Source organism: Pelodiscus sinensis, chromosome 18, assembly GCF_052426305.1.
Source record: "Pelodiscus sinensis isolate ZL-2025 chromosome 18, ASM5242630v1, whole genome shotgun sequence".
NCBI classification, from domain to species: domain Eukaryota; kingdom Metazoa; phylum Chordata; order Testudines; family Trionychidae; genus Pelodiscus; species Pelodiscus sinensis.
Genome location: NC_143069.1, coordinates 5,801,589 through 5,816,576, shown reverse-complemented (window position 1 = coordinate 5,816,576; position 14,988 = coordinate 5,801,589). Strand labels below are relative to the sequence as shown.

General features: G+C 52.4%; 1 protein-coding gene across 2 annotated transcripts in view; it reads left to right on the top strand.

Moving 5' to 3' along the window:
• The window catches only part of DLL3 (delta like canonical Notch ligand 3), a 332,834-nt gene that overhangs the window by 170,270 nt on the left and 147,576 nt on the right, over nt 1-14,988 (top strand). Inside the window, exon 9 of one of the 2 annotated variants that reach the window (XM_075915296.2) lies at nt 3,551-5,805. The exons of the other annotated variant lie outside the window; for it this stretch is intronic. Within the exon in view, the coding sequence (XP_075771411.2) occupies nt 3,551-3,565 (15 nt within the window). The 3' untranslated portion in view covers nt 3,566-5,805. Of the gene's footprint in view, nt 1-3,550; nt 5,806-14,988 lie in introns of those variants that run through there. 2 annotated transcript variants of the gene reach the window in all.

The following is a 14,988-nucleotide window of genomic DNA, read 5'->3' as shown; positions in this document are numbered from 1 at the left end:
GTGTGAAGTCCACAGGCCCTATCATGGGCTGGATAGAGAGTCACAGACAGTCCCCCTGAGTCCAATCTCTCGCCACACACGTGCCCCTACCTGTGCGATAGATGGTCCCTAACACTGAGAATCCCAGCAATAGTCAAGTTACTTCTAATCCCAAACGATCCACCACTTACTCCAGGAAAATTGATTTAGCTCTCGCACCAAAGACAATGCTCATCACTAGTCCTATAATAAACTACAAATTGAACCTCTCTAGTCCGGATTTTAATTTCCACTTATCATGGGTGTGGCCGAGTTTCCCATAGTCTCATCTGTCAGCTCACAGGGCCCTGGCCAAATACGATTATGGATTCGCTTCAACACAGAGTTGATTAGGGATGGTTGCTTTTATTAATCTCACTACGTCGCTACTATTACAGGGTTAATACTGCCAAATGGTTACACAGCTACTGCAAAGTGACACATCAATAAGCGCAGGCAGAGCAATGCATAAATGAGTAACGGGCACTTAGAAATGCTTACATCCCTTCAGTCTGTGGGGAGTCTGTTCCTCTCACCTCGCACCAGGGCCGCAGTGGACGTGGCTCCATCTGGGGCAATCCAGGGCACCCTCCGAGGTCTAGGTCCCTGGTGAGACTCACCAGGGCATGGGATTCCCCACACTAGTTATAGCACAGCTGTTTACCAGATGTGCGCATATTGGCTCAATGCCATTCCAATCACTCTTATGAGCTGAGACCAAGGTCACACTTGTTTACCGCTTTAGTAGTTTGCCAGCTCAAGTGCATGCGTTAAAGCTGATAAGGGACAGCTGCGGTTTCTTTTTACAGACTCCAAGGTTCTACCAGGCTGTGTACAGCAAGGATGGAAACTTCCATCCCAGCCTGCTGAGCTGCAGGCCCCACATATGACTTTTTATATGACACCATCATGTTTGCTTACAGCCTCCAGTCCTGGCTTTCAGTGTTCTGCATGAAGTGAGGCTTTGCCCACGAAAGCTTATGCTCCAGTACCTCTGTTAGTCCATAAGGTGCCACAGGACTCCTCGCCGCCTGTTCTGTGCTGTTAGTTAGCTCTAATTTACCCCTAAATGTCTTCTAAGAGCCCAGTAAGCAATGGAAGTGTTGCTAGACAATATTGACCTCCCTTGGTTCGGCAAATTCTCTGGTTTGGCACTGGTCAAGTCCCAAGGGTGCCAGATTAGAGAGGTTCAATGTGTATCTGCAGATTTATTATGTGAAGAAAAGAAACAAGAGAATTCTTTGCAAGAGTAAAGCCGATAGACGGATGGACACACACACCCACCCACACACACACACACACAAGTTCCAATCTTCTATCTCAAGAAGCAATAGAGGCTCCTGTAATAAGCAAGCTCTGTGTGTCCTTCAGGTCTAACCCAGGCTAAGCACCGGGGATCTCTTGCTTATGCCCAGTAATCCTTGTCTCACAGGGTATGTCTACACTACCCCGCTAGTTCGAACTAGGAGGGTAATGTAGGCATACCGCACTTGCAAATGAAGCCCGGGATTTGAATTTCCCGGGCTTCATTTGCATAAGCGGGGAGCCGCCATTTTTAAAACCCCGCTGGTTCGAACCCCGTGCAGCGCGGCTACACGGGGCTCGAACTAGATAGTTCGGACTGCACAGGGTTCGAACCAGCGGGGTTTTAAAAATGGCGGCTCCCCGCTTATGCAAATGAAGCCCAGGAAATTCAAATCCCGGGCTTCATTTGCAAGTGCGGTATGCCTACATTACCCCGCTAGTTCGAACTAGCGGGGTAGTGTAGACATACCCACAGAGTCCAAGCCTCAAAATGATCCATTTCCTTCTGGTTAGGGGTTTGGGGGTTTTTTAAATTTCCCTCCCTGCTTCTTCTCTGAGCTGCAGACTCCACTAATCGGAGGCAAGTCCACTCTCCTCCCCTCCTAGTGAAGATGAAACAACAAAGTCTTTTGTCCTCTTTAAAGTTTCACAAGAGTCCATCTGGTATGGCTGGGCCTTCCTTGCTGGACAGGACCTAACATCCTCAGCGCAGATCTTGCCTTACCATCGGGATTACAGATGTTGTAAGTCAGATGAGTGCTGGCAGCCTTCCCTAAAGTCTAAACACATTCTTATTATCCGAATACCTGATACGAATACACGGGTGGGTCAGGCTGATCCCAGACACGCACTTGTCAGCACATGGGGACCCTGCATGAGCTGGCGCACCCCAAGCATCATGTTGATATTACCAAGCAAACTGCAATCTTGGGGGAAACTTGGGAAATGCAGTTCTGGCTTCAGATACCCTTATCTCTGCCCCAAGTCCCTGCACAAAGGTGGGGGTGGAACGTGCTTGGTGCTGATCCATGTCTGAGAGTTGGGGGCTGATTCCTCTTCCACTCAACCTAGTGTAAATCAGTGTGGGAGTCAGGGCCCCATACCTGGTACAAAAGAGAGAGCAGAAAAGGTCCCTAAAGTCTCAGGACAACTGGTCCTGTCTGGGGGGCTGTGGGGACTTAGCTGTCTGGGACTGGTATCAGCTACAGGACACGAGATCAGGACCTTCCCCCCACAACATGGACACAGGGCCTGGACCCACAGAACGGCCTGAAAAGGGCCGATGGGTGTGGAAGGTGCAGCCAGTTTTCTCCACCCCACCCTGGAGCTTGGGGGGCAGGGGACAGCAAAGGGGGTGTTTCTCTCAAGCAATCCCCACAGTTGGAGCAGACTCCACTGCAGCCTGCGCCTGGCCGCCTCTTTTTTCTGCTTTAAACTAGACCTTTGAAATCGACCCAGCCCTAATTCCCCTTTGGGCAGCCTAGTGATCCTTCAGGCTGCGTTTGCCTTGGAGATTTCGCCTCCACGGTTCTTGCTCTGCACCAGCCCCTTGGGCCGGCATGATTCCATCCGCACACCATGGGGGGCCCCAACCCCAGGGCATAGTGGGCCTGTGGCTCCGAACAGAGGCCTTTGCCCTGGGACTGGGGGCAGAGAGGAGCTAGAGAGACAGGGAACAGGGCAGGGCCCATCTCTCTGTGTCTGTGCTGCACCTGGCACGATGGGGATTCCAGGCTGGGGCTCTTGTGCTCCACTGTAATACACATAATAGATGCCCATTCTGGCTGTGTTCAACTGGCCTGGGGCTTGCCCCCGAACCAGCCCATCGCTCTCCAGGCTTTGTGTTGTGCTGTTGGAGTCGGACGTGTCCCCCGCCCCGATCGCTCTCCGCTGCTTGCGTGGGATCCAACCCAAATCGTTCTGGTTCACAGGTAGAGCTCCATTGGTCAGATGCCCCCGACAGGCAACTCCTAAGCATGCCATGCTGCCCTTCGCGTCTGGTCCAGCGGAGAACAGCCCGCTACCGTGCGGGCATGTGTTTCAGTGCGCAGGGTGTTGGTGAGGTGTCACATCCAAGGGTGCTGACTGCCATCCCTGTGCTTGTGTCCTGGTGGGAGTCGGCTCTGTGCCTTTGTTCTACTTGAAAAGGCCTGAAAGGTTGGGGTTTGGATTTTCTTTTAATTCTGTTTGTTTCGCACTCAGAGTCATCAAATCTTGTTTATCCTAGAGGTCTCCTTGGTGACCCAGTGGTGCTGATTCCTTCTACCCATGACTGAAAGAAGAAGGGGCTGTTGGATTTGTAGCAGAGAGGACTTTTCTCCCATCTCTTCATTAGGTGTTTCAATGAAAAAGTGTGTGATCGGAAGCAAACGCCAGGTTCAGAAGGCCTGGCTCAGAGCCACCTCCCTCTCTCAGCCACTGGGGGTCCACGTCTCTGGCACCAGGGAGGATGTAATCCAGCCACATGGCTGTAGTGCAAGTTTGCCACAGGAAGACAAAGCCCTAAGCTCTCCAGTCCTCCAAAGAGTCTTCCAGGGGAAAGTAGAGATAGAAAAGCACCAAGTTTCTGATGCAAAGTATAGCCAGGAAAAAAAATTAGAAGGGGTGAAAAAAGGTCCCTCCTCCCCCTCAGAAGCGAAAACTCCCAGATGCAGATTTTAACTCGACAGGTGACCTGTAACTGAAAAGACTAAGGGTCAGACCTGGATCATCGGGTGTATTACAGTAACACTTCTACACCGCATCCAGCATCGTGGTCTCAGTGTGCCAGGTACTGCACAGACCCCGCCCCCGCCGAGATCAAGGCCCCACATTATACCAGACACCGCATAGACCCCATGGAGGGCAGGGCCCTGCCTTGTGCGAGGAACAGAATTGACCCGCTTCTACCCAGATCAGGGCCCCGTTGTGCCAGGGGCTGCCGAGAGACCAACCAGGATCAGGGCCCAGTCGGGCTGGGCGCCGCCCAGACACACAGTGACCGAGATCAGGGCCCGCCGGGCTGGGCGCCGCCCAGACACACAGTGACCGAGATCAGGGCCCGCCGGGCCGGGCGCCGCTCAGACACACAGTGACCGAGATCAGGGCCCGTCGGGCTGGGTGCTGCCCAGACACACAGTGACCGAGATCAGGGCCCGTCGGGCCGGGCGCCGCCCAGACACACAGTGACCGAGATCAGGAAGGGCACATCGATTTCCTGACCTTCCTCTATCTGTCACCTCCCCCACAATTTGTGAGCCCCTGCACCACCCACTCTCCCAGGAGACTCAGCTCTTCCAGGAGCCCCTACCTCCACCAGCCCTCTCCTTACCCTACTTCTCCCAGCTGACTTGTCCCTAATATGGAGAAGATCTATTGTGGTTTTGGCAGTAGCCAGTAGGTGAAGGTTGGCACACAGGGCAGCACTGGGGCTGGCCAAGGCATTCAAAGCCACATGTATCTGCTTGAAAGTGATTGGGCTGTGGACTGAATGTCATCATCCCCCTTTCATCAATGGGGAAACTGAGGCATGGCACAGGGACGTGACATACCCAATGTCACACCTTGGCAGAGTTGGGACTAGAACCCAAGGTTGGCCCATGGTGCCAGTTTCCGCTCCATCTTGCCCACCTCATTGCATCCTGTCAGAGCTACTGAGGCATTCAGATCTGGGTAGCTGTCTCAGAGCCAAGCAAACCTCCCTCACACCTCAAGTCTGGGTGAGATTTGCTTTGTCTGGAGAGTCAGTGGTGGCAATGAAACCAGGCAAGATTCCTGCCAGACTTTGCACGTGGTGTGGGGAGGGATTCACTTGATTGCCCCTGGAACAGGAATTGATGGGAGCGGAGGGTCACAACTCACGGTGCTGTCCCTGCCTGCCGGCTCTGCCACCCACAGCTCCCATTGGCCATAATTCCTGGCCAATGGGAGCTGTGGGGATGGTGCCTACAAGCATGGGCCATGCAGAACCACCTGTTCCCCCCACAAACACCAAACAGGAGATGCCCCAGGTAAGCATGCACCCACACCCCAACCCCCTGTCACAGCCCCCATACCCTAACCTCAGCCTCCCAGATCTCATGCTCCAACACTGAGCCCCCTCCCATGCCCAAACTTCCACCCCACCTCCTGCCCTGAGCCTCAAACCACAGTCCCCTCCCTCACACAGATCCCTAAATTTTGGTCCCACCCCAGAATTTAGAGAGCCCAAGAAGAAGCCTAGGAGCCCCAGGTCCCCAGAAAAGTTAATCTGGCCCTGATGGTAGCCATGCTGTCCAATAGGGTCTAGCCCAGTCCTGAACCCCATGCTTACTCTAAGGCCTGGTACTGCTCCCATTGAAGCCAATCTTAGTCTTGCAATAGACGTCAGCAGGACTCGGAGCTGGGACAATCCCAGAGGGAAGTGAACGGCAGCTTGGCCTGCGTAAAGACTTCAGCATTTGGCCTCCTTTTCACTCCCACTTATATGAATGCTAAGTGATCTTAGGGTATGTCTACACTACCCTCCTAATTCGAAATAGGAGGGTAATGTAGTCATACCGCAATTGCAAATGAAGCCCGGGATTTGAATTTCCCGGGCTTCATTTGCATAAAGCCGGCCGGCGCCATTTTTAAATGCCGGCAGTTTGAACCCCGTGCCGCGCGGCTACACGCGGCACGGAGTAGCTAGTTCGGATTAGGCTTCCTAATCCGAACTAGCTGTACTCCTCATTCCACGAGGAGTACAGCTAGTTTGGATTAGGAAGCCTAATCCAAACTAGCTACTCCGTGCCGCGTGTAGCCGCGCGGCACGGGGTTCGAACTGCCGGCATTTAAAATGGCGCCGGCCGGCTTTATGCAAATGAAGCCCGGGAAATTCAAATCCCGGGCTTCATTTGCAATTGCGGTATGACTACATTACCCTCCTATTTCGAATTAGGAGGGTAGTGTAGACATACCCTTAGTCATTTTCCATTTGGGAAAGCAAGGGGGAACGTGGCTGGCTGTTAGTCCTGTGCTCTGTCCATTAGGCATGGCTGCTTCTAGTTAATTTCAACTTAATTCATTTTTTCAAAATAAATAATGCTTGCTGCCGCAAAAAAACAAAAACAAAACACACAGAAATAAATACACCTCCAGTAGCATTTTAATCATTCCAAAAAAGGGTTTGATTTAAGGACATTTGTATAGTTTCACAGTTTAGTGGCAATCTGTGTTATAAATCAGAACTTTTCCTGATGACTGTGCCCCTTTCTGGAGTCGGACGTCTTCCGCACCCCCAGGTTACATTTCACTTTAAAACTACTTGTTTACAAAATCAGGCAGAAAGATATAAAAGTGTCCCAGTGCGCTATTACTGACAAATTGCTCACTTCCTCCTTTTTGCAAATCAACTGGAAGAGAAATGGTTCACTTACATTTCGGGGGATAGTATATAAACATGTCATTGCCGATAAAAATTTTAGTTTATACTGACTTCACTAGCGCTTTTTATGTAGCCTATTGTAAAACAGATAAATACCTAGATGCGTTGATGTACCCCCAGAAGACATCTGCGTACCCCCAGGGGAACATGGACCCTGCTTGAGAACCACTGTCATAATGGTTAAAAAGCTTTAACTTTTTGAATCTGTGTCTACAGTCATTAAATAATTATTGTCTGAGCCTCCCATTCTCTGGAACCCTATAAGTATTGTGCAAATATGAAAATCTGAATTGATCAAAAGAAAGTTTTTTAAATGCTTCAGAATAAACCTCCATATTATCCATCAATATTATACACAAAACCACTTTCTGCTAAGTCTGCGTAAACTGGAATACGTATTTCTGCATAGGAAGGAGAATAAGCCATCCTGAGGTAATGTTCCTTTGTACCAGCCTATCTGTCCAGAGATGGTACCAGTACAACAATTTTCTGAAAAAGAAAATCACACCTCTCCTGGAGCGATATAGCTTGACTTTAGCAAAGCTTTTCATACGATCTACCACGGTGTTCTTGGAAGCAAGTTAAGGAAGTAGGGATTGGATAAATGGACTGTAAGGTGGATAGAAAGCTGGCTAGATCATCGGGCTCAATGGGTAGTGATCAACGGCTCAGTGTCTGGCTGGCGGTTTGTGTCAGAGTGTCTCAAGGGTCAGTTCTGTTCATCTTTATTAATGACCTGGATGAGGGGATGGATTGCACCCTCAGCAAGTTTGCAGATAACACTAAGGCTATGTCTAGAGTTCAGGCTTCTTACGGAAGAAGCTTTTCTGGAAGAGATCTTCCACACATCAAAAGGGCAATGAAAAAGTGAGCTGCTTTTTCGAAAGATAGCGTCCACATTGATTGGACACTCTCTTGCATTTCAGTTGTGATTACTGTGGATGGAGTGGCCACCAGGGCACTTGTCCTTTTTGCTGGAGGCCTCTTCTTTCAAAAAAAAAACCACTCTTCCGTCTCTACGCGCACCTTTTTCCGAAAACGCTTTTTCGAAAAAAGGCTTCTTCCTCGTAGAATGAGGTTTACTGCTGTCGGAAAACTCCTCCGTTCTTTCGACTTTCTGTCCAAAGAATGCAAGAGCTGTGTGGATATAAGTATTGTTTTTCTGGAAAAGCGGCCGTTTTCCCCAGAAAACTCTGCAGTGTAGACATACCCTACACTTAGGGGGAGAGGTAGATATGCTGCAGGGCAGGGATAGGTCCAGAGTGACCTAGACAAATTGGAGGATTGGGCCAAAAGAAATCTGATAAGAATCCCAAGCACTGCTACAGGCTGGGGACTGACTGCCTAAGCAGCAGTTCTGCAGAAAAGGACCTGGGGATTCCAGCGGATGAGAAGCTGGACATGAGTCAACAGGGCGCCCTTGTAGCGAAGAGGGCTAATGGCATATTAGGGGGCATTAGGAGGAGCATTGCCAGGGGATCTAGGGAAGTGAGTATTCCCCATTACTCAGCTCTGGTGAGGCCACATCTGGAGTATTGCATCCAATTCTGTGCCCCATTACAGAGAGGATGCAGACTCATTGGAGAAAGTCCAGCGGAGGACAAGAATGACTAGAGGGCTGGAGCACATGACTTATGAGGAGCGGCTGAGGGATTTGGGCTTAGTTAGTCTGCAGAAGAGAAGAGTGAGGGGGGATTTGACAGGAGGCTTCAACTACCTGAAAGGGGGTTCCAAAGAGGCTGGAGAGAGGCTGCTCTCAGTGGTGACAGATGCAGGGCCGAACTAAGGAGTGGGCGAGCCGGGCAGCTGCCCAAGGCGCCAACTTATGGGAGGCGCCTGATGGCAGCTGTAAGGGGCCCGCAGCGCTGGCCTTCCCCATCACCGTGGCGCCGGCCAGCAGCGCCCTTCCCCCCACGGCCGCGGGGCCCTGCACTCCCCGAGCTGCACGCCAGCAGCGGTGGCTGGGCCGGGCTGGGCAGCGCATGTGCCGTGCGCCCAGGGGCGGTGCCACGCGCCCAGGCCCGGGGCACCAAAATGGCTTGGGCTGACCCTGGACAGATGGCAGAACGAGGAACAATGGTCTCAAGTTTCAGTGGGAGTGTGTGTCTAGCTTGGATATTAGGAAAAACTCTTTCCCTAGGCGGCTGGTGAAGCACTGGGACGGGTTCCCTAGGGAGGGGGTGGAATCTCCATCCCTAGAGATTTTAAAGTCCCAGTTTAACAAAGCCCCGGCTGGGTTGATTTAGTTGGGATTGGTCCTGCTTTTAGCAGGGGGCTGGACTTGATGCCTCCTGTGGTCTCTTCCAGCCCTAGGATTCGATTATTCTATCTGACTTAGGGTTTCCCCGCCTATGAGTCGGGACCCCAATATGGGTCACCATTACATTTCAAAAGGGTCACCAAGTATCTCCCCCAGGTGGGTCTGTCCTCCCTCCTCCCCCCGTTTTTTAATTGCCCTGGGTCACCAAGACTTCCTGAATTGTCAAAATGGGTCCCCATCTGGAAAAGGTTGGGAACCACTGATATAGAAGGACGAAAATCTGTCTGTTGAGCCCTGTAGCAGGGTGACACCCACGTCTTGTTAGTGCCTCCCTCTGGCTGAGTGTGCATGCCTGCACTTTCTCATTTAAAGCCTCTTCAGCAATTCTGCCTTCCGGCCGAGTCACACGCCTTCCAGCTACACATTTAACAGGGTCCCATCTCAGTACCATCTGTACGGTGTTTCTGAGTCCAGTCCCTTAGTCCGTTCCCCACTCTGATAGAGAATGGTGCCCACAAGGCTTACCCTTCTGGAGACACCTTTCTCGTCCTTATCTCAGGGCTTTATCTCAAAGCCTCATCGTAGTTCTGCCTCATTGACACAGAGTTGTCCACGATGCTGACACTCCTTCAGCCAGCCCGTCACCCGGTCTTCACACCTTGAGGTCTCCAGAAGCACTGATTGGTGTGTGGCCTTGCAGCTCCTTTTATAGGGCCTTCCTGGCTCCTGATTGGCTCCTTCTCCTGCAGCCATCCTAGCCTGCTTGGAGGACTTCTCTGGGGTGGGGTGTGGCAGGACCATAGGGCCTCCGGGAGAGAATCTCAGGGCCTGGTCCCCTGCATCACAAGCCCACATCAGATTGTTGAGTCAGTTCAAATGGCATGTTTACAGTGGTCCTCCCACAATATAAATAGGTAGTCACAGCTGGCAGCTTGCATGGAGAATGGGAGGAGTGGGGAGGCAGGGAGTGAGGTTTTGTGGAGAGAGCAGGAGACCTGGGAGAATTTGAGCAAGTCATCGATCTGTGCCTCAGTTTCTCCTCTTTATAAAAGCAGAAGTGATGACAGAGGTGGGATGGGGAAGGACAGACAGTTGTACTGGGACTCCAAGCTCAGGGCTGCCCCCAAAACCTGGATCCATCTCCTGATTGGGGGGGATATGAATTGTAAGTGTCTATAAGGGTGATTTGATAGCAGCCTTCAACTTCCTGAAGGGAGGTTCCAAAGAGGATGGAGAGAGGCTGTTCTCAGTAGTGACGGATGGCAGAACAAGGAGCAATGGTCTCAAGTTACAGTGGGAGAGGTCCAGGTTAGATATTAGGAAAATTATCTCACTAGGAGAGTGGTGAAGCACTGGAATGGGTTCCCTAGGGAAGTAGTGGAGACTCCATCCCTAGAGGTGTTTAAGTCTTGGCTTGACAAAGCCCTGGCTGGGTTGATTTAGTTGGGATTGGTCCTGCCTAGAGCAGGGGGCTGGACTTGATGGCCTTCTGAGGTCCCTTCCAGCTCTATGGTTCTATGATTCTACGAGGGAGCTTTTGGGAGAAAGGTCGACCGTTTGCTGTTTGACTGCTGACACTGTCTGCTGAAGGCTAAGGACAAAGCCAGGTCAGTGCATTGCTCATGAATGTCTTAAATTTCATTCCCCCACCCAACCTGGTGATTATTTAAAAATACGTTTTGGGGAAAATTTTCAGCTCCAGTCTTCCCTATATTTTTTCCCAAGCTGTAAATATCAGGGGTTCAATATGACGTTCTTATTTCAGGCCCCTTACATGTGTAGGGCCCTGATTACCCCTCAGAAAACTGCAGCCAGTGAGTGCTTTGTCTTTATGCTGGGCTTCTGAATCCCATGGTCCCGCTGTCGATTGCAGGAACAGCTCTGGGGCCTGGTTCTTGCAGGCCCCCCAGAGCAGAACCCCAGTTAATAGGGGCCTGCAGGAACCAGCAAGGGATTAATTGCAGCCCACTGTGAGCGCCTTTACATCACCTCTAACCAGCCAATCAGAGAGTTTATGTAAATCACATTTCCTGATTGGTAAGGGCATAGCTCCTCCCCCCCAAATCCTCTTCCCTCCCCTTTAGGCCATTGATGGTGACACTTGGGGTGCAACAGAGGCCAATCCCAGCCCAGAGCTGTGTGGGGGCCTCTCTGTATGAAGCGAGTTTGTTGGGTCTCAGATCATTTTCCCTACAGACCTCAGCAGAGTGAGTGAAGGAGAGGAGGAGGAGGGGCTCTGCAGGACAAGGCTGAGGCACAGAGGCAGGGTCTGACATGGTGCCCGTCCTGGGGCCAGCTAGTGGATTCAGTCTCCAGTAGGGGCAGCTGTGCCTCCAGTAAACTGGTGCTCAGTGGAGAGGGCTGGAGCTTCTGTCTCCAGCCCATGGCTGTGAAGTTTCACGTCTTGCGTCGAACAATAGGGGTTCTGTCACCACTTGGCCCTGGAACTGGGGGGGGGACTTTGGTGCTGCAATGGCTCCAAGCCCTGACCCCGGTAGCCAGTCCACAAGCATCCTGACCTCCAGCTGCCTAGCCACTCCTTGCTGGGTGACCTCCCCCCCACAGCCCTTCCTGCCTCCAGAGGGGGAGAAGGCCAAGGGTCTGGTCATTCAGAATTTGGGGAGACTCAGGACTAGAGGGGATGGTCTGTGAGAGCCCCAAAACATCACACTCCCACCAGCCTTCTTCCCTCACCCCACTATGCAAAGCAGATTGCTCCAGGGACTGGGTCCTGGCATGTAGCAAACCAGCCCCCTTCCCCAGTCCCTGACAGCATCCCTTGTCCCATGAAACCAGAGAGTGGACTGGGCCACAGGAGCCCTGGGTTCTAGTCCCAGCTCAGCAGCTGGGTGACCATGGACATCACTCTCCTTCTGCATGCCTCAGTTTCCCCAGCTGTCTGATGGGAATAATGACACTGCCCTTCTGTGGAGAGGACTACGGGTGAGTGGTGCTAGCGCAGAGCTAGGGATTCTTCTTGTTCACGGCCTGTGCTACTGCTGATTTGATGGGGGACACTAACACTAGCAAGTCAGCTTCACTTCCCAACTCCCTGAAGTTGGGCTCACACCAAAATCCTCTGGGACCCTGCCCCTGCTAGCGCAGAGCTCTGACCTCCAGCCCACGTGAGACACTTCGAAGCCTCCTCCTGCTGCAGGCTCTTTAGCTTACACAGTTCGTGTCAGCAACAGCAGTGGAAGAAAGGGACAGAAAATCATCATGCCCTGGTATCAATGAATGAGCAGTAGGAAACCTTCCAGCCTGTCAGGGTGGCCAAGCACTGGAATAAATTGGTTGTGGGAAGGGGGAGGTTGTGGAATCTCCACCCTTGGAGATATTTAACAGCCTGTCAGGGATGGTCTAGATCAGGGCTCAATAGGGGGCGCTCTGGGCCACATGCAGCCCGTGGCCTGTTTGTTTGCAGCCCACGGTGCAGTTTGGGTTTACACAGGGCTCAACACGCAGCCGGCGGGTGGGATCCTTTGAACACGGCCTCCACTGGGAACACGCTCCACAACAGCGAGGTATCTCCCAGGCATTGTGAGCAGTGAAAGACGCAAGTGCATGGGCTGGCTGGAGCACACAGGTACAGGGTGTTGTCATTTCTAGCCCCCACGGAGGAGGTGCTAGGAGCACCGGGCATTGTGGGAAGTGCTTTGCATTCATGTCCATCAGTGTGAAATTTATTGGTGCATATATTTTGCATATGTATTTGCAAAATATTAGCATATGTATTTGCATGTATATGCAACCACACTTAAGTTGCGGCCCTCAGCATGTGCTGTGAGTATCATTGTGTATTCCACAACCTCCCCCTTCCCACGGGGCTTCCAAAGTTGGGTAGCCCTGGTCTAGATGGTGCTTGGTCCTGCTGTGAGTCCAGGGGGCTGGAGTTGATGACCCAGGTTCCTTCTGGTCCTATGATTCTATGGTGTGCTCTCACCTTGAATACTGTGTGCAGATCTGGCTGCCCTGCCTCTAAAAAGCTAGAGTAGAACGGGAAACGTTCAGAGAAGGGCAGCAGAGATGACCGAGGGCATGGAACAGTTTTCATATGAAGCGAGAGTACCAGGCATAGGGCTGTTCCGCGTAGAAAGAGACGACCAAGGGAGGTAATGATGGAGGTTTGTGGAGAAAGTGACTCGAGGAGTGTCATTTGCTCTTTCCAGTGATACGGAAGCCAGGGTGTCACCCAATGAAATGATGAGGCCGTGGGTTACCCACGAACAAGGGGAAGTACTACTGCACACAATGTGCCGTTAACCTGTGGAATCCCTTGCCACGGGACGGTGTGAAGGACAAAACTGTAATTGGGTTTGAAAAAGAACTAGAGGTGTTCCTGGAGGGTCGGTCCATCAGTGGAGCTCATAGCGACCCTAATGTTTAGCTGCCAGAGGCTGGGGGCGGAAGACAGGGGGATCGCCCTGTAATTGCCCCGTTCTATACACTCCCCTGAAGCTCTAGCACTGGCCACTATCAGAGACGGGATACCCGGCTAGATGGGCCATTGCTCTTCCCTGGTCCGGCAGCTCAGATGTTCTTACCCTTTACTGACCTCTTGAGGTGGCAGTTGCATTCCTGTAGGATTTAAGTTGGTCTTCACACGGTGCAAGTCTGATTCGTAACCTGGCCCACAGGGCAGGACTGGGCTGTAGGAGACCCAGATTCAATCCCTGGCTCATGCTTTGAGATTCAAAGGTCATGGGTTCACAAATGGGAGGGTCAAAGGCCATAGCTGCAGCCTCTGCCCATGACATGTCTTGGGGTGCAGGTTGTTACAAACGGCGGCCTGCCTGGAGATTCAAACCGCTTCCGAATGCCGGCAAGCGTTCCCTGCCGGGGGTGCGGGTAACTCACTCTGTCACAGACTGGGGTTGCTGCCCTGCTGAAATCCAAATGCAGAATTTTGCATCTGGGCACCCACGGGGGGCTAAATCTCTGACAGGAAGAACTTTGTGGCTCCTGCTTTGTATTGTCTTTGGCGCTTCAGCTCCCCCGTATGCCTCTGGGTACGGTGTGGTGTTGTGTAGTTTAGGTGGTATCTAGAGACCGGGGCAGGAGGGGGCAATTCGGAACAGCTGAGAGACAAACAAAGCAAGCTTGTCAGTAGCCAAACCATTGATCCTAATGAGCCCCATTTCCACAGCTGTAGGATTGTTTGTATGAACTGTCACTCAGCCCACTGCTGCAATGCAGCCACCTCTGGGGTGGGGCACGGCAGCTGTTTATTCAGGGATTGCTCACCCAGAACTGAAATTCAGCCACCTCCTGGGTGGGATGCAGCAGCCAAGCAACGGGTTAGGACAGGAAATGGAAAATCCCTTGGCCAGTTGCCACTGCAAGGAAAACGTTACGGGATGGAGACTCGAATTGCCCATACTGAAATGTGGAGCTGTGGGGTCAGCAGTGATTGGGAGGAGAGAGCGCCCCCTGCTGATCATGCCACTCCCTGCAGCACCCTCTATCATCACACCGCGGTTAGCCTCTTATTGAGCCCCCAACCCCTGTGGCACAGTGCCCCCTAGTGCCACACAGGGGTACTGTGGTGCTCTCCCTGGGAGTCAGGCCAGGCAGTGGTGGGACTCAATAGAGGGCGCTATGGTGTTAGTGCTGATCTCTGCTGAGCCCCCCCCCACCCAACTGCACCCTTCCCCCTGCAGCACAGCCCCCCCAGTGCCATCCTAGTACCACTAACTGCTCCAGAGGCCCTTCCCTGAGCTGACTGAGTGGGCGGAGCTGATTAATCGCCTGTGAAGCTGTGGGGCCGCCCACAAGGACACTGCCCCTCCCTGCAGCCTTGGGATTTTCTTCGGAAGTCTCCCATCCTGGCCCGGAGCAGCCCCACCCCTGCTTAGCTCATCACTGGCCGGACAACACTGCCCGGCTGTACAGTGCAGCCTCCATGGTCCCAGCAATCCCGTCTGCCACCGAAGAACAGAACTGGGGGTGCAGGGCTAAGGGGGCAGGAGCTGGGGCTGACTGGAGCACAAGAGTGAAAGGCCAGGTGGGGGGAGGGGTTGGT